Source organism: Heterodontus francisci, chromosome 16 (genome assembly GCF_036365525.1).
Source record: "Heterodontus francisci isolate sHetFra1 chromosome 16, sHetFra1.hap1, whole genome shotgun sequence".
NCBI lineage: Eukaryota > Metazoa > Chordata > Chondrichthyes > Heterodontiformes > Heterodontidae > Heterodontus > Heterodontus francisci.
The window spans coordinates 73152890-73180210 of NC_090386.1; the positions used below are offsets into that span (position 1 = coordinate 73152890).

The 27321-nt window shown below is 43.9% G+C and overlaps 1 protein-coding gene across 1 annotated transcript in view; it reads right to left on the minus strand.

The window, feature by feature from the left end:
- The window catches only part of ptprt (protein tyrosine phosphatase receptor type T), a 1095010-nt gene that overhangs the window by 295845 nt on the left and 771844 nt on the right, over nt 1–27321 (minus strand). Inside the window, exons 13-14 of the mRNA XM_068048566.1 lie at nt 9807–9843; nt 8907–8954 (exon numbers count right to left, since the gene is read on the minus strand). Coding sequence (XP_067904667.1) covers nt 8907–8954; nt 9807–9843 — 85 coding nt within the window. The remainder of the gene's footprint in view (nt 1–8906; nt 8955–9806; nt 9844–27321) is intronic.

Genomic DNA, 27321 nt, shown 5'->3' on the forward strand with positions numbered 1-27321 from the left:
ATGCAAGTGTGGTCGATTAGTGGGATGGGGCAGTGTTGGGCGTTGGGGATGGTTGGGGCATCAGGGGCAGCCTTCCATCGGGCACAATGTGCCTGATCAGGAGGACCCTCCATCCAGGCCGTCAGAAAGCCACCTACTTTTAACAGGTGGCTTTTCTCGGGCCTGGCCCGCTGCCAACCAAGGGTAAAATCCCCGTGAAGGCGGGTGGAGGCCCTCAAGTGTCTGTTAACTGGCCACTTAAGGGCTTTGATTGGCCTGGGGTGGGCGGGCCGTTTATCGCTGCCGCTGCCCTGCATAAAATGGCGGCGGAGAAGGGAGCATGTTGGGAAGGGCACCCCTGAGCCTCCCTCTCCATTTTACGCACCGCCCCCTCATCCTGCCACCATCCCGCTCTTGGGGGGGGTGGGAAAAGGGGTAAAATTCCGGTGCTCAATTCAGTCACTCATTAGTATTCTATACTCAAGTGATTACAAGCATAATCTATTCAATCTGTCCTCATAATGTCACCCTTTTAGCCCCTTCTGTACTGCAATACCTCCAAGACTAATTACATCCTTCCTGAGATGCAGTGTCCAGAACTGAATGCAAGACAGCAAAGGTGGTCTAATCAGACAATCATAGCATAGAAAAACTGGATATGTAGCTCTCTATTCCTTCATCAAAGTCATTAACAAACATAGGTCAAGAGCTGAGGCCCCACTACAGATCCCTGGGGGACACCACTAGTCACATCCTGCCAATTAGATAGCAGTATCTAAAGAAAAAGGTCATAAGACAAGCAGATGTAAGAATGGAGCAAGAACCTGTCAAAAGGCAGAATACCAAAGAAGACCCATTATCCCTATCCTATCTCCGAACCAATTTCCTACCCATTGTTATATTCTATAAAGCCAGTTGGTGAAAGATGATACTGAGGCCAATCATTACTCAGTCTTATATTTATTTACAGAGTGAAACATTACAAGCATATACCTCCTAACTCCATCACATACAGGGATGGATTTTATAGTCCTGGTGGCGAGTGTGGAAAATGGCCACTGACCCCCACATGACTCATGCTGCCATGCCACCACGGTTTTGCGACAAGCGGCCACTTTACATATTCATGGCGGCTGCAACACCCCAATCACGTGGCAGGCGGCATTGGCAATGCCCCATTCACAGCTTCACCAGTGCAGAAGCAGGTGCTGGAACCATTTTTAAAAGGCTGTCTGCCCTGCAGACAGTTCAACAAAGTGCAGAGTTCACCCCTTCCCCCACTTCCCTATGCACAAAGTGCAGAGTTCACCCCTTCCCCCACTTCCCGATGCACAAAGTGCAGAGTTCATCCCTTCCCCCCTTCCCTATACATAAAGTGCACAGCTCATCCCTTCCCTATACACAAAGTGCAGAGTTCACCCCTTCCCCCTTCCCAATGCACAAAGTGCAGAGTTCACCCCTTCCCCCACTTCCCGATGCACAAAGTGCAGAGTTCATCCCTTCCCCCCTTCCCTATACATAAAGTGCAGAGCTCATCCCTTCCCTATACACAAAGTGCAGAGTTCACCCCTTCCCCCTTCCCAATGCACAAAGTGCAGAGTTCACCCCTTCCCCCACTTCCCTATGCACAAAGTGCAGAGCTCATCCCTTCCCTATACACAAAGAGCACAGCTCACCCCTTCCCCCTTCCCCCTTCCCAATGCACAAAGTGCAGAGTTCGCCCCTTCCCCACCTTCCCTATGCACAAAGTGCAGAGTTCCCCCCTTCCCCTCCCTTCCCTATGCACAAAGTGCAGAGTTCACCCCTTCCCCCACTTCCCTGTGCACAAAGTGCAGAGTTCACCCCTTCCCCCACTTCCCTATGCACAAAGTGCAGAGTTCATCCCTTCCCCCCTTCCCTATACATAAAGTGCAGAGCTCATCCCTTCCCTATACACAAAGAGCAGAGCTCACCCCTTCCCCCTTCCCAATGCACAAAGTGCAGAGTTCGCCCCTTCCCCCACTTCCCGATGCACAAAGTGCAGAGTTCACCCCTTCCCCCCTTCCCTATACATAAAGTGCAGAGCTCATCCCTTCCCTATACACAAAGAGCAGAGTTCACCCCTTCCCCCTTCCCAATGCACAAAGTGCAGAGTTCGCCCCTTCCCCCCCTTCCCTATGCACAAAGTGCAGAGTTCGCCCCTTCTCCCCCTTCCCTATGCACAAAGTGCAGAGTTTACCCCTTCCCCCACTTCCCTATGCACAAAGTGCAGAGTTCACCCCTTCCCCCACTTCCCGATGCACAAAGTGCTGAGTTCATCCCTTCCCCCCTTCCCTAAACATAAAGTGCAGAGCTCATCCCTTCCCTATACACAAAGAGCAGAGCTCACCCCTTCCCCCTTCCCAATGCACAAAGTGCAGAGTTCGCCCCTTCCCCTCACTTCCCTATGTACAAGGTGCAGAGTTCACCCCTTCCCACCTTCCCAATGCACAAAGTGCAGAGTTCGCCCCTTCCCCCACCCTTCCCTATGCACAAAGTGCAGAGTTCACCACTTCTCCCCTTCCCAATGCACAAATGCAGAGTCCACCCCTTCTCCCCTTCCCAATGCACAAAGTGCAGAGTTCACCCCTTCGCCCCTTCCCTATGCACAAAGTGCAGAGTCCACCCCTTCTCCCCGTCCCTATGCACAAAGTGCAGAGTTCACCCCTTCTCCCCTTCCCTATACACAAAGTGCAGAGTTCACCCCTTCTCCCCTTCCCAATGCACAAAGTGCAGAGTCCACCCCTTCTCCCCTTCCCAATGCACAAAGTGCAGAGTTAACCCCTTCGCCCCTTCCCTATGCACAAAGAGCAGAGTCCACCCCTTCTCCCCTTCCCTATACACAAAGTGCAGAGTTCACCCCTTCTCCCCTTCCCAATGCACAAAGTGCAGAGTTCATCCCTTCCCCCCTTCCCTATACACAAAGTGCAGAGTTCATCCCTTCTCCCCTTCCCAATGCACAAAGCGCAGAGTTCACCCCTTCTCCCCTTCCCAATGCACAAAGTGCAGAGTTCACCCCTTCTCCCCTTCCCAATGCACAAAGTGCAGAGTTCACCCCTTCACCCCTTCCCTATGCACAAAGAGCAGAGTCCACCCCTTTTCCCCTTCCCTATACACAAAGTGCAGAGTTCACCCCTTCTCCCCTTCCCAATGCACAAAGTGCAGAGTTCATCCCTTCCCCCCTTCCCTATACACAAAGTGCAGAGTTCATCCCTTCTCCCCTTCCCAATGCACAAAGTGCAGAGTTCACCCCTTCTCCCCTTCCCAATGCACAAAGTGCAGAGTTCACCCCTTCTCCCCTTCCCAATGCACAAAGTGCAGAGTTCACCCCTTCTCCCCTTCCCAATGCACAAAGTGCAGAGTTCACCCCTTCTCCCCTTCCCTATACACAAAGTGCAGAGTTCACCCCTTCCCCCCTTCCCTGTGCACAAAGTGCAGAGTTCACCCCTTCCCCCCTTCCCTGTGCACAAAGTGCTGAGTTCACCCCTTCCCGATGCACAAAGAGCAGAGTTCACCCCTTCTCCCCTTCCCAATGCACAAAGTGCAGAGTTCACCCCTTCCCCCCTTCCCAATGCACAAGTGCAGAGTTTACCCCTTCCCCCCTTCCCTATGCACAAAGTGCAGAGTTCACCCCTTCCCCCCTTCCCAATACACAAAGTGCAGAGTTTACCCCTTCTCCCCTTCCCAATGCACAAAGTGCAGAGTTCACCCCTTCCCCCCTTCCCAATGCACAAAGTGCAGAGTTCACCTCTTCCCCCCTTCCCGATGCACAAAGTGCAGAGTTCATCCCTTCCCCCCTTCCCGATACACAAAGTGCAGACTTCACCCCTTCTCCCCCTTCCCTAGGCACAAAGTGCAGAGTTCACCCCTTCTCCCCTTCCCAATGCACAAAGTGCAGAGTTCCCTCATACCCCTCCTTCCCTATACACAAAGTGCAGAGTTCACCCCTTCCTCTCCTTCCCCATGCACAAAGTGCAGAGTTCACCCCTTCCCCTCCTTCCCTATGCACAAAGTGCAGAGTTCCCTCATACCCCACCTCGGTGGCGTCAGCTTTCCCTGGACTGGAAAGTGAAGGCGCGCGAATGCCGCTCATCACACTGAGGAGCGGGAACTGAAAATAAGAATGCTACATTTTATATTTTAATTAATGTAAATATTTTATTTAAATATGCGATGTTGGGTCCCTTCGCAGAGTGGCGGAGGGACCATCACTGAGCTTCCCCGCCGCCAGGAAGATCAGACCCAACAATCCCGGCATCAGGTTCTGTGGCGGCCGCTGCTGCTCTGATCTTCCTGCCCCAGTCCCCTCCCCTCCCAACCCCACCCCCAGCGCCAGCACCACAGAACATGATGTCAGATTGGGAACAAAATCCAGCCCACAGTTTCTGTAAGTGGCTCTTTATATGTGCTCAAGTAAAACCCCAAATAATGCCCTCCACCTGCATATAATTAAACACAATTGATGTACAATTAACATCCATGTCAATAGCTTGCCTCCAATTCCATGCACTTTCACTTTGCAAACAGTTTCTTTCATGGAAACTTATCAAATGCCTTCTGGAAGTCCATAATAATAATACCCATAGACAGTGCCTTATCTACCATGTTAGTAACCTCCTCAAAAAATTCAACCAGTTAGACATAACCTATCCTTCACAAATCCATGGTGCCTCTCTCTGATCAATTCATGTTTGCCCAAGTGCTCAGTCACTCCATCCTTATAACAGATTCTAGTAACTTCCTGATCAAAAGACTAATAGGCAAATAATTTCAGAGTCTCACTCTCCCACCTTTCTTAGACCCTTCTTAAATAATGGAATGACATTGGCAATTTCCCAAATTCAGGCAAGAGGAAAATCCACTTAGGGGCCACCCACTACAATTTGCCCAAAACAAAGGGTTGAATCTACCTCAAATTCTTGGCCCTCCAGGTGAAAATGAAGCTTCTCAGTCTCTCCAGTCTTTGAAATTTTGAGGCCTCGAAATATATATATAATTATAACTCATGTTATTTAATTTTTAGGTGTATGGTTTTTGTTTGTTTACCATATTTTCTAAGTGCCATTTCTTCATGTTATTTTCAATGTTTACTTTTGTTTCCTAGTTTTGTACCAGACATTAGCCAATTAATTATTCTATGAGTCAGAAACCAGAGCTTCCTGCGAATTGAGTTTGTGATATCTAAATCAGTGCCTTTTGGCCAAATTTCATGGACTTTCATTGTTAGAAAAAACAAACTTCAAGCAACAGGCTAACTACAATTTTACCACTGAACCCAAGAAGAAAATTGAATATGTAGTACATGTGAATAAACACATGTTTCTTGATGTAGGCTGTTTCACTAAGCTGGGTTCCAGGTGGGATAACTGGCGCCAAGAGAGATTCCACCACTGCCAGAGCAGGGAAGTGTGGACACCCGCTGCAGCACCATAAGAAAGGAGACTGTTTAAAGATTGCAGTAGAGTCCTGAGATCATAGAATCATAGAATGGTGACAGCACAGAAGGAGGCCATTCAACCCATCGTGTCCATGCCTGCTCTCTGCAAGACAACTCAGCTCGTCTCACTCCCCTGCCTTTTCCCTGTAGCCCTGCAAATTTTTTCTCTTCAGATAATTATCCAGTTCTCTTTTGAAGGCCTCGATTGAATCTGCCTCCACCACAATTTCAGGCAGTGCATTCCAGATCCTAACCACTCTCTGTGAAAAAAGGTTTTTCGTCATGTCGCTGTTGCTTCATTTATCAATCAGCTTAAATTGGTGTCCTCTGGTTCTGGACCCTTCAGCCAATGGGAACAGTTTCCAGTCCCCTCATTGTTTTGAATACCTCGATCAAATCTCCTCTTCTCCAAACAGAATAGACCCAGCTTCTCCAAACTATCCAGGAAACTGAAGTTCCTCATCCCTCATTCTCGTGAATCTTATCTAGACTCTTGCTAAAGCCTTCACATTCTTCCTTAAAGTGTGACGCCCAGAACTGGACTCAATACTCCAATTGAGGCCGAACCAGTGTTTTATACAGGTTTATCATAACTTCCTTGTTTTTGTACTTTATGCACTTATTTATAAAGCCCAGGGTCCCATATGCTTTATTAACCACTTTCTCAATCTGCCCTGTAACCTTCAATGATTTGTGCACCACCTCATATACTTTCTTCCCTAGTCATGCTCATCTCTCCTATGTGGAGAAAAAGAGCAGAGGACCTACCCTTAGGCAGACCACTGCCACGGCACAGCACCCCAGGTTCCTCTGCTCCTGCACCCCCTTTAGAATTGTACCTTTTAATTTATTTAATTTACATTGCCTTTCCTCGTTCCTCCTACCAAAATGAATCACTTCACATTTTTCTGCATTAAATTTCATCTGAACTTGTCTGCCCATTCCACCAGCCTGTCTATGCCTCTTGAAGTTTATCACTATCCTCCTCACAGTTCACAATACTTCCAAATTTTGTGTCATCTGCAAATTTTGAAAATGTGCTCTGTATCCCTAAGTCCAGGGCCGGAATTTTAGGCTCCCGACCTGCTCCCACCTCCTCCGCCATTTTACACAGCTTTCTGATGGCCTGGGTGGGGGGGGAATTGCCCTCATGATCAGGCACCCTGTGCCCGATGGAGGGCCTCCCCCGATGCCCCAAGCACCCCCAACACCCAACACGCCCCCGTCCTCCCCAATCAACCACCCTTGCCTCGCTGGGGCACGACCGATTACCCTCGGCGTGGCCCCAAACACTTATCTTTTCCCGGGGTTGTCCTCCCTCGTCTTCTTGAAACTGGGTTGCAATCCCAGCAATGGTCACTGATCCCGGTGGCACTGCTGGGGCTAAGAACTGCCAGCGTGCTGATTGGCCAGTAGCTCCATTATGTGGGACTTACTGCCTCAATGAGGTGGAAGTCCCGCCTCAGACCAATTAAAGGCCTGGGGTTTGTAAAATGCAGTCTGGATCCCCAGGCCAGGAGGAGGCAGGTTCACAGCTCCCATCCGTCCAGGGTAAAATTCAGCCCTTGGTCATTAATATATATTAAGAAAAGCAAGGGTCCCAATACCGACTCCTGGGGAACCCCACTATATACCTTCTCCAGTCCAAAGCTTGTATTTTGCTTAGGCCATGAATTGAGTTAAACAGGTATGTTTTGGGATCTGAGGAAATGTTCAGGCACTTACCGGATCTAGTAAAGGCCCCAAGATTCAGGAGGGAGCAGATAATTAATTTTGGAAGATATTAAATACTTCATAGAGGTGGCCTGGCAGCTCCTTTGGATAAAATGGCAACAAAGGCTGGAATTACACCAGCTCTCTGGAAACGGGCTGGGAGGCAAGAGGGCTGGTAAATGGTGGCGGAAGGCATCGGGAGGGAAGCCCGACCCCTTCCCGCTGATACGTGATATTCCCAGAAGTACGAATGGCAGGGGCACAGCCGCCCACTGACCGGAGGCTGACTACAAATTAATTCAATTAAGTGGCCAATTAATTGCCACCTTCCACCCCTGCCGACATTTTATCACTGTCAGGGCAGGCCCCTGCTGTATAGGGAGACCACCAGCTAAACCATGGTGGCCACCCAGTGGGTTCCTGGGGGTGGGCCTTTCTTTCTGGGCACTCCATGGCCCATGGAGGGTTTTTCCGGCGGCAATAGCCACTCCTGCGGCCTTGACGCTGCCATTGGAGGGTTCACTCCTCCAATCGCAGGGGTCTGCCTGCCTGGTCCCAACACATTAAGAAAAATCCTTACCCTTAACATAGAGGGTGCCTCTCCTTCTCCCTGCAGTCTCAGCAGTGGCCACCTCTATAGGTGGCATTGCCAAGCTGCCAGCTCTCTGATTGGGTCGGCAGCTCTGAGAGACAGGCTGCCATATTTAATTGGATGGTAATCCCGGCAGCGGCCGCTTAATTGGCTCTCACTGGTGAAATCGCCCTGGGTTCCCGCTGTCTGCCCGCACGGATTCAGGACGCATTTTCGGTCCTGGCAGCAGGACAACCTATCTTCTGGTAAAATCCAGCCCACAAATATTCTAATCTCGAATACATCACCACCTTTTGAGGTGAGGTATTTCAGTGACTGCCTGGTGTCTGAATAAACACTTGGTTTGCATGAATTTATTTTTCCAATAGGACACACATTTAAATGTCAAGAGCCATTCGTATCACCCACACATAAACAATATAATTAGCTGTTTTTCTAAAAATGCTCTGAACTTAATGCATATATTTTATGATTTCCTGCTGCTGTTCCAGAGCTTTATGAAATGAAAGCACATATTATGATTGCCATTAAAATTAATGGATAGTAAAGCATGCTGGGGAAGCTGACGCCCATACCGGAATCCCAACATGCATGAAGCTTTGCCTCTGTAATTTAAAAAGTCTATCCATCATTAGATTTCAGAAGGCCGACAAATGGATGTCATCATTTACTCAAACAAAACTATGTTTATCAGTCAAATTTTACTTATTTTCTGCATTAGCTAGTGACTCCAGTAGAGTACAAATCCATAGATGCTGGTATCTTAGCCAAGTTACCTTTATTCATCAATCTGCAGATGGCACAGTGAAGCTAAATCCTGCCCTCACACAATATCCACTTTCTAGTAAGGTTCCTTGGCCAGGCATTCCCCTTTCACAACTTGAGGGCCAATTGTATCTTATTTTTAACCAATTAGATAATTCAGCACTGTGCAGGGATTGAACTTGGCATCTCCTTGATCTTTGTAACTCATAACCATAATATGCAATGCATTTATCCACTGAGCTATTGGTACAGCCATCATTTGTAGGTCAAATTACTTCCTTTAACACAAAACATTTGCTAAATCTATAAGAACATGAATTACTTTGCAGATAGCATTTTAAAACAACAGTTTGCATAGGGTGGAGAGGAATTAACATTTCTGACTTGAGAATAGATAATCACCTGCACTTGGGATGACAAGTATGTACGGTGTAGTTATCTGTATCCTACCTATTACCGTTAAGACAAAGGGAAAGTTCCAGGTCAGCATGCATAAGAAAAAAAAGAAAGAAGCAAGTCTACCAAGAAAAATATCCTTTGATAATATCTCACAGCCTCCATTCTATAAAATAAAACTGGAAACCCCAAGAGAAATGAATAATTACTTCAGATTAAAATTTTAATGATACCTCAGCCTCCAATTTTAATTTCAAAAGAATAAATTATGATAGTTGGCTTTAATGCAAATGCTGTTACTTTGCCTTCAGTTTGCTTAATAAAGTGCCAATACAGTGTTCCATGTCTAAAGAGAGACAAGTGACATTCACAAAACAGACAATATTTCAATAATCTGTGCAGTGGAAAAGATAGCATGTAAAAATGGCCTGAGCAAAGAAATGGTATCTGAACATTATTGAATAGGTTTCTGTTTGCATTTCACTTAATTTAATGCAACTAGTATAATAATGAAACCTACAAAGTAAATAGGGCTAAATGTTTGGAAATAAATAGTAGACATCTGGATGCAGGCTTTCCAGACAACTTCAATTAAAGATGCTAAATCATGCAAAGAAAAGGCAGTACAATGAGTATATAATGTAACACTGCAGCAATTCAATGTAAAATAAATAGTTTATATAGAATATATATCTATAACATTCATAAATGTTGAAGATAACAGGCAATGTAATCACAAAATAAACTCATGCAGGATACAATCATGCCATTTTAGCAACCACTGATTGAGAGTTTCTCTCTCCGGATGTCCTTCAAGCATGGTAGAAGGACCTTTTCATGTGATGTGTGATGTTGGTTATTGGGCTTGAACAATGCAAAGGGGAAAAAAGAAAAAAATTCTCATACCTTTTGTTGCCAGTCTTAAACAGCTGATTTTGGTCTCCTATGAGTAACGAGAAAAGTATGTGTCATTGTGATACGAACACAAACAGCTTGATTTATTTAATTTAACTGATTGAACCAATATTACTTGCAATTTTGTAGACTACACTGATAGATCACTCTATATTAATCTGGGAGTAGGCAAGTACATGATCTACTCATGGATCTCTGACAGTTCTTGGTTTGACCATACAGAGGTGTATGGAATAGTATGTGATGACTCAGCCTTTGATTTTCTTACCCTTCTTCATTTGGAAATACCTCATTAATGACTGCACAATCAGGTTACCTCCAGTGTATTTTCGTGGAAATATTATCGTCCCATAACAGCCACATTCTTAGAATTTTTTGGGTGACTTTTGTTAATTAAGGTGAAGAATTCAAGGCTTGGAGTTTCCGCTGGGTTGCTTTGTTTATTTTTAGTGCAATTCACCCAAAATAGACAAAATTAGTGCAAAAAACAAAGAATTTCAAGGACAATCTTTTATGTTAGTTTAAAAGACACTGTGCTGGAAGCTGGCCCTGCCCATAAAACTGGCCATGCTCCCAATCAAATTAAACACCTTGGCAAGTTTCCACTTTTGGGCCTTTGAGGAGGCTCCTAAAATAAAATGTTTTTTTTTAGGCGCAAGGGCACTAAGAGGCACCTTGTCAAAGCTTTTAAATGTTGAAAAGTACAAAATTTACAAAAATAACAGACTACTGCACACCAGTGAAACTAGTAAATGGCTGAGCATAGTTTTCTAAGGTGATTTTCAGTTTCTTAAAATCAGGTTACTTACAGGTGGTGGACTAGACACACTTATTAAAATGCTTATTCTTGGTGATTAACCCATTTTCAGTTCTTTAAAAAACCTCAGGTTACCACTTAAATATATCAACCAATGATTTAAATGCAGAATAGAAACCATTACATTCTAAAACGTTGCCCGATTGCACTGGTTCATAGAAGGTTTTACACTTGACAATATGTAAATGAGTTTGAGCAGAAAGGAGCAAAATATTGAATTCATAAAACTAGTGCAATTTGCGCCCCAATTATCAATTGCAGCCTAAGTGGAAACACTACCCTTAAGTGACAAGCACGACATTACCTAATGACTTTTTGATTTAACTTTATACGCACTCTTTATACGTACTTGGTAGTTCCCTCTAAAATGGCCATTGGCCTTGTATCTAGGTTTCTCAGTTAAAAATGCTGCTGATACTTTAAGTACTTCTTTTACCCCCATTGTTAGCATCGAGCAATTTTAGGTGAGGTTTTGTGTTACAAAAGTCCCTAGTCCCTCAAAATATTTTTTTTTATTTCCAAAATATACTTTATTCATAAAAATCTGCAAAAATTACATTGCCAAACAGTTTCAAACAGCACCAAAAAATACAAACATTGCAAGGGAGATCAGTTGCCTTCTATACTATCATGAGTTTCTTCACAACCCTTCCATTTCACTATTGTCATGCCAATTACAGTTTCACATTTACAGCAAATGAAAATATCAACGATACGGTTCGAGGGGTTTCCCATGGATCCAGCCCCTCAGTTCAGCTTGGTGGGGGAACCTTACACTGTGGTCTTTCCCCATTGAGCCTTTGCTGCGGCTGCTCCAAGCTTTAGTGCGTCCCTCAGCACGTAGTCCTGGACCTTGGAATGTGCCAGTCTGCAACATTCGGTGGTGGACAACTCTTTTCGCTGGAAGACCAGCAAGTTTCGGGCAGACCAAAGGGCGTCTTTCACCGAATTGATAGTCCTCCAGCAGCAGTTGATGTTTGTCTCGGTGTGCGTCCCTGGGAACAGCCCGTAGAGCACAGACTCCTGTGTTACAGAGCTGCTTGGGATGAACCTCGACAAAAACCACTGCATCTCTTTCCACACCTGCTTTGCAAAGACACATTCCAGGAGGAGGTGGGCGACCGTCTCTTCCCCACCACAGCCAACGCGGGGGCACTGTGCGGAGGGGGCGAGACTTCGGGTGTGCATGAAGGATCTGACGGGGAGGGCCCTTCTCACCACCAGCCAAGCTACGTCTTGGTGCTTGTTTGAAAGTTCTGGTGATGAGGCATTCCGCCAAATGACTTTGACGGTCTGCTCGGGGAACCATCCAACAGGATCCACCGTCTCCTTTTCCCGTAGGGCCTTGAGGACATTCCGTGCAGACCACTGCCTGATGGACCGGTGGTCAAAGGTGTTTTCCCGCAGAAACTGCTCCACGAAGGATAGGTGGTACGGCACGGCCCAACTGCATGGAGCGTTCCGCGGCAATGTGGCTAAGCCCATCCTTCGCAACACCGGGGACAGATAGAACCTCAGCACGTAGTGACACTTGGAGTTTGCGTACTGGAGGTCTACACACAGCTTGATGCAGCCGCACACGAAGGTGGTCATCAGGATGAGGGCCACGTTGGGTACATTTTTCCCGCCCTTGTCCAGAGATTTGAACATCGTGTCCCTCCGGACCTAGTTCCTCAATATGCTTCAGCCACAATCTCTGGAAAGCATTTGAGTGTAACATATTTTTCTTGATTTCCCACACCAGTCATCTTTGTGCCATCTTTGAGTGAAACTGACAATGTAGTTTAATTTGTGCCCATTTATATCCAGGTTACACTAGGAACTGAATTAAAAATGTCCAAATTCATGCACATTAGGATGCTGAAAGGTGACGAGAGATTTTCATTCCAACAAACTAGTTTGAATTGCAATTGTAATATCAAAAGTGAAAGCTATTGCCAATCTAATGCCCTGAGCAAACATGTTAAATTTATATTGAATTCCTTTGGTTTTTGAATTTTTAGTGAACAGCAGATGTTGCTTATTTAGGAGCAAACATATCCATGTGCTAACAGAGATGTGGTATATTGCAGTTTAGGTAACATAATATGTGGACACCACAGAGAGGCAAACATCCCCAATCAGTTGATCAAGGTACCAATCATGACATCAATATAGGAAGATACTAGGTACGATTTCCAAGTTGCCCTACCCAGTAGTCAACAGACACCTAAAACAAGGGTAAGACCTCTTCGATATGTTAATTAGGAGCCTACCATCCATTGAAGGACTCATTTACAAAATAAGTCACCAATAAGCGTGACAGCCTCAGAAGTCTTCAGTTTTCCCTGGGCTGCCATCAGAAGATAGTTTATTAAAAACGTTCTGTGGAGCTACAAGGAGCAGAAGTGCTTGCATCAATTCTACATTCCAAGCGATCATGCACTGTGCCCCATTGCCCACTTCACTATCCCTCCTGGAACTTACCCAAGGGCTGTTGCTAGCAAGGCAAGCAGCCCAAACTTCAATGTTGGGGAAGAGAAAGCTGCCTGTGGAGCCTACCTGTTCGAGCCCAGACTAATTTCTACCCTTCAGTCTTTGATTGGAACTGCATGGTGTCAAATGATGGATAGTAAATAGAACCATTCATCATTTAAGTTATCCTTTGCATCACTCAGTAGGGTAACCACTCACCAAACTACAGGGAAATTCCCTTATAAAAAATTCCATGTCTTCCTTTTTCCTCAGCTGAGAGCTGAGGATTCCTCTCCCTGTGGTTGACCAGGCCCTTGACAGTGCATTTCCGCTCTCAGTACTTCCCCTCCCTCCCAGAATCCACCACATCCAGCATGATGCTGCCACCAAACACATTGTTCCATCCCTGTTCAGCATTCAGAAGGAACCGTTCCCTCCTTGACAGACTGAGCCACTCTTCAATTACCCACTGCTCTTCCCATGGCACCTTCCTGTGCAAGCACAGGATGCAACACCTGCCCTTTCACCTCTTTTCTTCCCACCATCCAGGTGTCCTCTACACTGTGGTGATTAAACACAGATTGGTTCATCACTTGGCTGAGTACCTTCACTCAGTCCACAAGCCTGACCCTGAGCTTCTGGTCATTTACCATTTTAAATCTCTGTCTCACTCTAACTCTGACCTTTCCATCCTCAGCCTCCTACAGTATTCCAATGAAACTCAATGGAATTTTGAGGAACAGCACCTTCTCTTTCAATTAGGCACCTCACAGCCTTCTGAACTCAACATTGTGTTCAATAATTTCAGATGTTGATAATAGTTCTGCCGTTGCCATTTACAGCCCCTCTAGATGCATCTTTTGTTTCTTTACTTGTCCCATTACTCATTTTGCAATTCACCATTATCCCTTTCGTAATTTCATCACTGCTGCCTTCCACCCTTTCACAGTCCTTCCCTTTTGTTCTTTCTCTACACCTCCAACCTCCCCCTCCCTTGTTCCCCCTTTTTCCCTAACTTTGTACTTGCTTATATCCTGTTACATCTCTTAACATTTTCCAGTTCAAATGAAAGATCATCAGCCTGTTTCACTCTCCATAGATGCTGCCTGACCTGCTGAGTATTTCCTGCACTTTCTGCTTTTATCTCAGATTTCCAGTGCCTGCAATATTTTGCTTTTGTGAAAATTTCAAATGCTTCTATTCCAAAATAATTGTGCCTGAACTGCTGACTTTAAATAATGTGTTCATGCAAATTGAACTGAATTGAAGTTTCTGCAACTTACTGCCTTTATTTAATTGCATGCAAAGTGTTGATATAAATTGTCAAATTTTGAGGAAATAACGAGTATAATTTATAATTATTCACTAATTTTATGATCATTTGCTGGAGAAAGAAAACTTGTACAAAGAAAGGAAATGAAAGAAGAGGAAAAGGGGAAATCAATTAATTCTCAAGACTCACACCATCATCTGTTTTTTCTAAGAATCTATATACATCCATCCTGCTCAGTTGAAAGCTACTCAAATGAATATGTAATTATAAGCTGTCAAGGTGACTCTTACACATTGTACTTTACTATCAACAGTAATAAGGTAAGTCACTAATTGTTTAATTATTGCTACAAATGCATCATTGTCACGCCTTCTTGGCTATTTTACAACTGCACTGTCCAAGTTAAATGATTAAAATTATACATTGGCAGCCTGACACCTTGATTATCCCATGCTTTTCCAAAGCCAATAGGATTTGAAAATTGTTAAGCTTTGTACAAAAGATCTTATTCTTCTTTGTTGCATGATGTAATTTAATATAACACATTGTTCGAGAGATGTACCTATCTTGTATTTTTTGAATATGTGGCAATGCTAACTATAATTTAATTTTACAGGCTGAAAATCCTATTTTGTTGTAATGTAGGATGTACTTATATTTAATATTACAAGCTTTAGCATTGAGTTGAAGGCTAAATGATGGATTCAGTTCTGCAAATGCACAAATACTTAGCAGATGTTAAAAACCAGATTTCAGTCACACAAAGCAACTTAATTCAACAGTGACAATTTTCAAAGATAATGGGGAAGGCATTGTGTAAACTTTGAAAGCTGCTTCAACTATATTGTTACATTTCCTCTTTGTTATAGTTGTTTTGCAGCACTGGGGCAAGGGGTCACCAAAATATCTGTAAGCATCTGTACTACTAATGTAACTGCCAGCTTTCTCAACAAGCTCATGACTTCCATTTTAACCAGTTTTTAATTCAATGCTTTGCCAGCTTGATTTTTGGATGCAATGCCACATGTACGAAAATCAAAGCATGTACAGTCTTAACTGCTTTGTAAGATAAATAATATTTGCAACCATTCATGAATGAAGGCAGCGTGGATTTGGTATTTAGCAATACCCTGTTTAAAAAAAAGAAAGATTGGGCCCATGGGCCCAATATCAGTGCTGTGTTTGTAGCAGCTACAATCAACAAACCTACCTGCACCATTTTCAGGATTTAGATTTTAGTGGTGATCTACAGGTGTCAAACAGGTACTCTGCTACAGCGAGCCAGTTTGATTCCATGGAAAATCATCTGGTTTCTGCATAGACCCAGACATTAGTCAGCAGATCCCTGACAACCAGTCAGCAAAGGGCTGGAAGATTTTTGTGGGCCTAAAAGGAGCATGAATGCTCTTCCTGGCCCCACAAAAATCTTTTAAAAGAGACCTTTCCTTTTCTGAGCAGGCTCCAATGCTCCCTTTGAGCACCACTGGTTCATCTTCTCAATGCCATGAAAATATGGGACTAACGTGCACTTTGCATGTTCCGCCCATTTCTCCATGAAAATTACAATTGTGATCTTCCAACTGGCATGGGACCTCGAATTTCGATATGTTTCCATATGTTTTGGCAGGATTGCTGCTTGGGTGTCCATTTCTCAGGTGAAAGCAGACAGCTGGTAGCTAAAGTTCCAAAATAAAAGCTGAGCCCGTCAAAAATGTACATACGGTCAGATAGCATTTTAAAGAGAAAAAATATTTAGGTTGATACACAGCGCTTCTGCTATCTCTTCCTTTTTCCTCAACCGAGGATTCCACCCCACTGTGGTTGAGAGGGCCCTCAACCATGTCCGCCCCATTTCCCACACCTCTACCCTCACCCCTTCCCCTCCCTCCCAGAACCATGACAGGGTTCCCCTTTTCCTCACTTTCCACCCCACCAGCCTCCACATCCAATGGATCATCCTCTGCCATTTCCGCATGTCCAGCATGTTGCCACTACCCAACACATCTTCCCTCCCCTCCCCTGTCAGCATTCCAAAGAGATCATTCCCTCCGTGACACCTGGTCCACTCCTCCATTACCCCCGACACCTCGTTCCCTTCCCACGGCACCTTCCCGTGCATTCACAGGAGGTGTAACACCTGCACTTTTACCTCCTCTCTCCTCACTATCCAAGGCCCCAAACATTCCTTTCAGGTGAAGCAGTGATTTACTTGTACTTCTTTAAATTTAGTATACTGTATTCGCTGCTCACAATGTGGTCTCCTCTACATTGGGGAGACCAAAGGCAGATTGGGTGACCGCTTTGCGAAACACCTCCGCTCTGTCCGAAAGCATGACCCCGAGCTTTTGGCAACTTGCCATTTCAACACACCCCCCTGCTCTCATGCCCACATATCTGTCCTGGGCTTGCTGCAGTGTTCCAGTGAACATCAACGCAAGCTCGAGGATTAGCATCTCACTTGCCGATTAGGCACGCTACAGCCTGCTGGACTGAATACTGAGTTCAATCATTTCAGAGCACGATGGGCCGCCCCTTTTTATTTTCAGTTATTTTTTTTCTTTTCTCTTTATTTTATTTTACTTTGTTTCATCATTCAATTTTCTTACCATGTGCCTGCCCACTGTTTTTTTCATGCTTGTGCTTTGGGCCAGGGCTGTTCATTTTTCTGTCCATTAACACCCTCTCTGCACTAATGCTTTGTCTTTCAACACACCATTAACACACCGTTAGCCTTTGCTCCATGACCTTCTTTCTAGTCAGTTATTCTCTGTGACCCTGTCCTATCAACACCTTTACTTTTGTTTATCTCTTGCCCCACTCCCACTTTATTTCCTTAAAACCTATTACATTTCTAACCTTTGCCAGTTCTGATGAAGGGTCACTGACCTGAAATGTTAGCTCTGCTTCTCTCTCCACAGATGCTGCCAGACCTGCTGAGTATTTCCAGCATTTCTTGTTTTTATTTCAGATTTCCAGCATCTGCAGTACTTTGCTTTTATTTGAGTTGATATTCCTCTGTAACACCTTGGGATGCTTCAGTACTTTAAAGATGCTATATGAATACTGTTATGAACACTGGACTTTGTAGTATCGTTATGTTTTAAAAATTCTGATAGTTAATGCAGTGTAAAATGGACATTTGGTGGAAACCTGTGACCTCATTCAAAACTCTGTGCAGAAACAAGCCAGAGGTCTTGGTCACCATGAGAACAAGGAATCCGGATTAAAGACTCTGCTGAAAGAAAGGTGCAAAGTTATAATAACTAAAGGACAATGGGTTTCGATCTTCCAGACTAACAGATTGTAAACAGGGAGCCAGGGACTCTAAAATACAGATTTGAGTTGTAATTTTTAACACCTGGAAACAAAGAAAGGTTCTGTGGCTTTGTCATGATCAAACTTATGGGCTGGTATTTTCCGTTGGGGTGGAGGCCCCATCCACCGTCTAAAAGGTTGGAGGCAAGCCCACCTCTGCTGGGCCTGGAAGGCACGCCGTAATTTTATGTGGCCCAGGCCCTTGATTGGCTTCCGGCAGGACTTCCATCCCTCTGAGGCAGGAGGTCCCACCTCCAAGAGTTGCTGGCTAATCAGAGGGCGGGCAGCTCTTCAGCTCAGTAGCGCCATTGGGAGTAATGGCCACTGTGGCACTGCACCCAGTGAGAGGAGCAGCAATTGAGGAGGCACAGGAATTGAGGTAAATGCATGGGCCTCACGGGGGGTAATCAGTTGGGCCCCAGCGAGGGAAGAGGTGCTCCAGTGGGGGCGGCTTGTGCAATGGTAGGGAGGGTGGGAGGTGGTGGAGGAGCCCTCCGTGGGACGCAGGGTGCCAGATCAAGAGGGCCCCCCCACCCCTAGCCTGCAAGGAGGCCGCCAGAATTTACTGAGCGACCTCCTCAGCTGGCAAAGTACCTGTCTGCTGCTGGTAATATACCAACGGTGGTGGGAGGAGGCCCTTAAGTGGCAATCAATTGCCTACTTAAGGGCGTTAATTGGCCTGGTGTGGCCGCGCTGTTTGTCACCTCCGCCTCCACTTGTAAAACTGCAGTTGGGGCAGGAAGGCAATGGGAATGGCACCCCTCCACCTCCCACTCAATTTTAAGCCCCCACTGCCTCCTGCCTGCTCCCTCAAGGGCGTAAAATTCTGGCCATGGTCTCTCAGAATTGTCAAAGGCAAATGACTATTGACTTTTGATCTGGATAAATTCAAGAGGCTTTGCTAGGTCCGGGGGCTGAAAGGAAGAAACGAAGACCAGCAGTCCGCTGTGCAGCCTAAAGAGAGGGAGAAAGAGAGACTAGTGGACTGTTTCTGGGGAAACAGCTGCTCTCAAATCACTGATACAGAAAAAGGCTGTTAAGATTTAAACCTGTTTCGAAGGTTCGATGTTAATGGAGGAGAAAAGACCAACGGGGTCACTAGACATTGCTTTATTAAAGAAAGTCCAGTTGAATGTATTCTGAAGAAGGGAGCAAAGTTGGCTTTGAGAATCCTCTTTTCACTGGGAGATCTAACCCATTGCAACTGGGAGGAATTTGGGACTTTTAACTGCAAGGATACCATTCTTGATGAGAACACTGTATAACGTATCAATGTGGTGTGGGATTTTTGAGTATGTTAATAAATTAATGGGAAATACCTTTCTCTGTAATTTAGTGTATTAGCTACCTTTTAAGTACTGTTTAGTTAATGTTGATTTTTAGTTTAGTTGTTATAGTAAAAGTCTTAAAATGTGCAATCTTGTGTGATTCTTTAATCGATCACTGGGAAGTTCATATCACTTGCTTTAAAGGTAACATTCACTGCTGAGGTCGTAAACATACCAGTTCTTGTTATCCCATCTTTCCCTTTCAGGTACTGACTTTCCTTGTTTTGCACTTCTGGCATTGTCTATTTTTATACAATAAGAGGAATAGGTTTCTCAATTGAAATGAATAGGCCAAATATCTGTACATGGAACCAAGTTGGAACTTCATTTGGTCAGGACTGCTTTTAAATGAACACACATGTGATTTGATGGTGGGATTGTAAGGTTTTTTTTCCTAGCTGAGTAAGCTAAGGGAAATCTGAGTGGCCTCCTCTTTCAAATGTGTTTAGCAGATATAAAGAAATTCCTATGTTGTTTCATGAAATGTACTATCTATGCAGCAATAACATGCCTAATTATGTGCACTAACTATCATGTCCTCTTTTCTTCTTTTTACACAAGGTGCAAGCTGAGTGCTTTCAGCAACATGCCTCATCACCGCACTCAGCATTAACATCATGGAACATACCTAGCCAGAAAAAAACACTTTGAAGGGTTTTAGTGGTTTAGAAAAAGAAAAAGTAGTACAGTATAAGTGATGCCTTATGGGTGTGTAAGTGTAGTGATGATGCCTGAAGAACAGTTTTCAGCTGCTGAGTGAAGGCATTCCATTGCCAAGGAGCCTTCTGTCACATTGTGATTCTGACCTCAAGAAACCATTTATAAGGGTGCATTTTCAGAATACTCATTCACATGAAGACGCCTCCACCCACATCAAGGTACCTCATCCACATCAAGGCAGCTCACCTACATCAAGGTACCTCACCGATGAACAGCATGTATTGATTTCAATAGATGGAAAATCATAGATAAATTTTCATTGATGGCAGGCGGTACTTCATGATGCTTCAAAAATCTATTGTATAAATGAGAGTATACTTCAGTAGTAGGAACATAAGAGCAGGATTAGGCTATTCAGCCCTTCAAGTTTGCTCCACCATTCTAGAGCATGGCTGATTGCCTACCTCAACACCATATTCCTGCACTATCCCCATATCCCTTGATGTCATTAGCAACTAGAAATCTATCGATCTCTGTCTTGAAGTGACTGAGCTTCCACCACGCTGTGGGGTAGAGAATTTCAAAGATTCACCACCCTCTGAGTGAAGAAGTTCCTCCTCATGTCAGTCCTAAATGGCTTGCCCTCAGCCAGGGGAAACATCCTTTCTGCATCTACCCTGTCAATCCCTTTAAGAATTTTGTAAGTTTCTATGAGATTGCCTATCATTCTTCTGAACTCCAGAGAATACAGGCCCAGTCTCCTCAATCTCTCCTCATAGTACAATCCAACCATCCCAGGAATCAGTCTGGTGAACCTCCACTGCAATTTTTCTTTGGCAAGTATATCCTTCCTCAGGAAAAGGGACCAGAACTGCAAACAAAATTCCAGGTGTGGCCTCACCAATGCTCTATACAATTGAAGCAAGACTTCTTTCCTCCTGCACTCAAATCCTCTTGCGATAAAGGCTAACATACTGTTTGCCTTCCTAATTGCTTGCTGCACCTGCATGCTAGCTTTCAGTGACTTATGAACAAGGATATCTAGGTCTCTTTGGACATCAACACTTTCCAATCTTTCACCATTTAAGAAATACTCAGCACCTCCGTTCCTCCTACCAAAGTGGATAACCTCACACTTTTCCACATTATATTCCATTTGCCATGATCTTGCCCACTCACTCAGCCCAACCAAATCCCCTTGATCCTTCTTTGCATCCTCCTCACAACTCAAATTCTCACCAGGTTTTGTGTCATCTACAAAATTGGAACTATTATAATTGATCCCCACATCCAAACCAGGCCTCTCAACGTCAGGGGTCATGGCAGGGGAGGGGGTCCGGAAAATGGCATTGGGAGAGGCCCGCCACGGACCTTGATGCCGGGAAGGCCTGGCACCACATTGCCAGCGGCGGCGAGGCCTTGTGGCGGCCCTCCTGCTGCTCGGCGACGGGAGCCAAATTAACAGAGTCAAAAATTTATAATCAATGAATTAAATACTTACCCACTCCTGCTGTCTGTTCTAGTTCCATATCGGTGGTGGCAGCTGGCACTCCTGCGCCTTCAGATTTCCGTTCAGATATCTGATGCGGGACACTGGTGGGGAGGGGGTAACAGGTAAATATTTCAGTGCTGGGAGGTGGGGATGGGGTGAGTGGGCCCAAACTAATGTGATTGGCGGAGGGGATAGTGGGAAGGGAGAAAGTTAAAAGTTTGTGAACTCTGAGGGGGGAAGTCAGGTACACAAGGCAAGTATTTTGGGGGTGGGGAGAGGGCAAGGAATGAGTGTATGGTTTTTGGGGGAGTGGGAGAGGGGCTGGAAACATGTATATAATTTTTTTACAATAAATTTTAAAGAACTATCACTTTTAAACTTTAAGTTGTAATGATGGGGCTTGAAGCCCTTTAAAAATGGCATCGGCACCTGCGTAGTGGCGCCTGACACCGTTGCCAGGGACGGATTGCCCGCCCCATGTACGTCATCGGCGGGGCAGGGGCAGGGGGGGCGGTCCACTCTGGCCATTTAAATGAGCCGCCGCATTTTGTATTGCAGTGGCTTCACGGCGTAAAGCAAGCACGCGCAGGCCGCCATTTTTTACGGCTGCCACCAACATACAATGCAGTCCTTAATCTCTGTTTTCTGCCTGTTGCCCAATCCTCAACTGATGCTAGTATATTACCCCCAATCCCATGCGCTTTAATTTTGCTCACTAACCTCTTTGGTGGAACTTTATCAAAAGCCTTCCGAAAGTCCAAATGCACCACATCCACTGGTTCCCCCTTATCCACTCTGCTAGTAACATCCTCAAAAAAACTCATAAATCCATGCTAACTTTGCCCAATCAGACCATTATTTTCTAAGTGTCCAGTAATCGCATCCTTTATAATAGATTCTAGTATTTTCCCTACTACCAATGTCAGGCTAACAGGTCAGTAGTTCCCTTTTTTCTCTCTCCCTCCTTTCTTAAACAATGGGGTTACATTTGCAACCTTCCAATCTGCAGGCACCATCTCAGAATGTATAGAATTTTGAAAAATGATCACCATTGCAAGTACCTGTCATTTACCGCTTTGTAGAGCATCCCATTGAAAACCTGCAACCATTCCAGCCATAACTCTGGTGGGAGTTGACCAGAGTGGCTGAAAACCTGGCTGGGACCCAGATATATTGGGTCCTAGCTTAGATCAGAGATTCTGCAATAGTTTAGTATGATCAGACCCTCTGCCCGACCCCTACAATGCTTTTCGTCAGAGGAGTGAGACCAGGTGGTAGGCACTCTGGAAGGCTAGGGTTCAGTACCCACCCCATAAATCAGGACTTGGAGTCGCATCACTGGAGCTATGCCTGGTTTTACTAGGTATTATTAGGTGTTACCAGGTGTAGATTTCTAATCTCCAACAGAAGTGGAAGCCCCTAAGGCAAGGTAACATTTTTTTTTACATATTCAAAATTGATTCCCTTACAAAATGGATCATGATGGATTGGATATCAGGATATATTTATTTCAATGGGGACTGGCATCCCACCACCAAGCTGGCCACATATGTTAGTGCCCCCCAGGCAACAAAGGCTGAATTCTGCTGTGTGAACCTCAGCTAGGTCAACAACAACTGCAGCAGGCAGGGACATCCGAGCACTTATGCCAGGTAGCAGCCACTGCATATTTTTGCCATCATAGTTACTGGGGCATTCTGCTGAGCAGTCCAGTTGCTGGCATGAGTCAGATGGAAGCATCATTACTATATGCAAATCAGGGTTGTATGATGTATTTAGGATGTTGAAATAATACATCCTTGACCTGAGTAATGCAGTTGTGAGCCCAAACTTACAGATTCTTCTTAAGTGTCCTGCCATTGCTTTGTGAGTTGCTCCTAAACTTGCCAATGCTGGATTGTAATCTCCAGAAATCCGTCCAATTCAGTCACAGACTTTATACCAGCACATCCACATAAACTAACAAAGTGAAAGCCATGCAAAATCATCAACAGTATTAAAAGGACATTTTTTTTTAGTGTCAATACAACAGTTTACCTATGAAAAGATCAAAGTCTCTGTGTTGTAAAGGGACCAGATTTTCAGTTGTTAACTGGAAGACTGGTGGTTCGAGCCTACTCAGTGGATGCAATTGATCAGGCAGCCTGTTAAATTCAGCTTGCTTGGGAATAACTCCACTATCATTGTGTCACGCGACTACCGGAATGGTAGAAGGTGAACAAGATGAACATTGATCTTTTTTTCATCTAGAAATTTCTATGTTCCCATGTCTCTTGAAAATCTGTCATTCGATTTGTATTTTAGCTGCTGGCCTGAAGTTTAAACCATAAGCCAGTAAAACAGTCACTTGTATATTTTCTTTACTATGCTCTAACTTACCAACCTGGTCAAAGACATATTATTTCAGCAGTATAAAGAGAAGCATAATTATATGGCTAAGCTAAAACGCTGTGAATTTGTTTCTGATCAAAGGCTTTTGACAACAACTAAGGGTCATGATCATTTCTAGGTAGCAATTTTCTGCTGAAAGCACGGTAGCTAATTAAAGATTTTACAAATAAATCAATGAGATCAGGAAGTTCTCTGTGCACCAGTAGGTGTCAGTATCTAAAATCAATATCTAATCATGAGAAATTCGTCCGTCCGTCAAAAGCAATATTCAAAATGATTTTTAAATTCTATTTGCAACAACTCTTCTGTCTCAGAAAATCAGCCCTTCACTGCCCGCTGATACATATAATAAGCTTTCAGCATTTCTTTCAGCTAAATTCCACTGCAGAGGCAATAGTCCTGATTGTGACTTCAACCTTAATGGAGGTACAATTGCTCTCATCCTCCTAAGGAATGAATAACTCTTCTAGACAACAACCATTCTGTGTAAAATAGTGCACTGCACTCCTTATACAATAACCACTTACAAAGCAAGGGAAGTGTGAGGTCTTGTGCGTATCGCATGCAATGAGCAGTAAATAACCTGCACTTATTCAGCACCTACCACATGTTTAGGACATCCCAAGCTACTGTTATTATATAAACAAAAACAGCAGCCAATTTTCACATAGCAAATTCCCTTAACAGCAAATTTACATTTATAAAATGCCTTTTATGTCCTCAAAACATCCCAAAGTGCTTCACAGCCAATGGAGTACCTTTTAAAAAATGGCACCACTGTTGTAATATTGGGAAACTTGGCAGCTAATTTGCATACAGCAAGGTCCTACTAACAGCAATCCAATAAATGACTAGCTGAGCAGTTTTAATGATATTGGTTGAGAGTTAAATGACCGGGCAATATGTTTTTGGTGGTTTTTGCTGAGGAAAGAATGTTGGTCAGGACAATGCGAGATTCCTCTGCTCATTGAATAGCTCCATAAGATCCACCTAAACAGGCAGACTTATTTTAACAACTCACCTGAAAGATGATACTTCCAATAATGAAGCAGAGCCTCACTACTGCACAAAATAGCCAGGTTAGATTATGTGTACAAGACCATAGTGAGGCTTAAACATATTCTTAGGGTGGGAGGAGGGAAGGGGAGGGGGTGAAATCATAACATAAAGATAAAAAGCAAGGATGAAAGTAAAGGTCACAGTACAAAAAGCGATAAAGATACCAAATACTCAGAACAGAAAAGGTTATAAGAAATAATATTAAATTCTTGCTAAAAATAAAGCAAGACTAACGAAAAAGAAGAGCTTATTAAATTACTTGTGCAGCAAGGTACAAAGCGTCAGCAACAAAATGGAGGAATCGGAGGCAATAATTAAAAGTGAAGAAATAGATGTAAGAAGGATAACAGAAGCATGGCTCCAGGCAGGACAGGATTGGCAGTTAAATTATCTCTACCACACCATCGCCACTCTCGACTCCTCCACTGTTGCTAAATTATCAGACTGCTTATCCGACATCCAGTACTGGATGAGCAAAAATTTCCTCCAATTAAATATTGGGAAGACTGAAGCCATCATTTTTGGTCCTCGCTCCAAACCCTGTTCCGCAGCCACTGACTCCATCCCTCTCCCCGGCAACTGTCTGAGATTAAGCCAGTCTGTTCACAACCTTGGTGTAATATTTGACCCCGAGATGAGTTTCCAACCTCATGTTTGTGCCATCATTAAGACTGCCTTTTTCCACCTCTGTAACATTGCCTGACTTTGCCCCTGTCTTAGCTCATCTGCTGCTGAAACCCTCATTCATGCCTTCATTACCTCCAGTCTTGACTATTCCAATGCACTCCTGGCTGGTCTCCCACATTCTACCCTCCATTAACTTCAGGTAATCCAAAGCTGCTGACCGTGTCTTAACTCACACCAAGTCCCATTCACCTATCATCCCTGTGCTCGCTGACCTACATTGGCTCCCGGTGAAGAAATGTCTTGATGTTAAAATTCTTATCCTTGTTTTCAAATCTCTCCATGGCCTGGCTCCTCCACATCTCTGTAATCTTCTCCAGCCCCACAACCCTCCAAGATAGCTGTGCTCTTCTAAATCCGGCCTCTTGAGCATCCCTGATTTGAATCGTTCCACCATTGGTGGCCACACCTTCAGTTGCCTAGGCCCTATGCTCTGGAATTCCCTCCCTACACATCTCTTTCCTCGCTACTTCTCTTTCCTCCTTTAAGACACTCCTTAAAACCTACCTCTTTGACCAAGCTTTTGGTCATTTGACCTAATATCTCCTTTTGTGGCTCGCTGCCATACTTTGTTTTATAATGCTCCTGTAAAACGCCTTGGGACATTTTATTAGGTGCTATATAAATATTAGTTGTTGTTGTTAAATATTGCAGGCTTTACTGTATTTAGAAATAACGGTGAAGAGGGGTAGTGGGGTACTGGTGTTCATCAGAAATAACATAATGATAGTAGTAACAAATGATATAACTAACGAAGAGATAGAAACAAAGTCCATATGGTTTGAGATGGAGGAGAGGAAGGGATCAGTCACAATATTGAGGGCATATGACAGACGACCAAATAGTGGAAAGGAAATGAGGGGAGAAATATATCAGCAAATATATGGAATGAATAAAAACACAAAAACATAATCTTGGCAATTTCAACTAACCCCAAAATAAACTGACAGGGAAAGGGAGTAAAAGGGGAGAAAAGGAAAGACTTTTTTTTAAACAGTGTGTATATGACTCCTTTCGAACCCAATGTCTAAGAAGTCGAACAAGGGAGGAAACATGGCTGGACTTTCTAATGGGAAATTAAACAGACCAGATAAGAGAAATAATTGTGGGGGAACTTCTAGGGAGTAGTGATTTTAATATAAGGGTTAAAATGATGATCAAAAGAGATATAAAGAAATACTTGAAAAACTTCCATTTATATAGCACCTTTCACGACCTCAGAACATCCCAAAGGTGTTTACAGCCAATGAGCATTTTTGAAGAGCCAATGTTGTAGAAAACGTGGCATCCCATTTGTGCATAGCAAGCACCCACAAATAGCAATGTGATAATGATCAGATAATCTGATTTAGTGATATTGATTGAGGGATAAATATTGGCCAGGATACAGGGATAACTCCCTTGCTCTTCTCTAAAATAGTGCCATGGGCTCTTTTACATCCACCTCAGAGAGCAGATGGGGCCCTGGTTTAACATCTTATCCAAAAGATGACACCTTCAACACTGCAAAACTTCCTCAGTACTGCACTGGAGTATCAGCCTGTACATAGATGGTAGAAAGACCAAAGTAACAGATTAGAAAAAAAACTAAGAGGGAATGAGGATGAAGCAAAGGATGGTTAACTGGAGTAAATTTTTCACAAAGATGTAGAACAACAGTCGCAATATTTAAAGGAGATCAGTGGAGTTCAGGAGAAATACATTCCATTAAAAATAAGAACAAATTATCCAAGAATGAGATGCAAGATGTCATGGATAAATGATGAGATGAGGAAAACATTGAATCTAAAGAAAAACAGGCATAGACTAAGTACATAAGCAATAGAGGATGCCAAAAGAGAAAAAAAATAAGTTTTGGAAATAGATTAAAAAGACAATTTGTAAGGAAAGGAAAATTGAAATGAAATGAAATAAAATGAAAATACCAAAGAATATAATAATAAATAATAATGTGTTCTATAGGCACATAAAAAAAAAGAAAAAATTAAGATAAGGATGGGTCACTAAGGGATGAGCAAGATAAACTCTCAGGA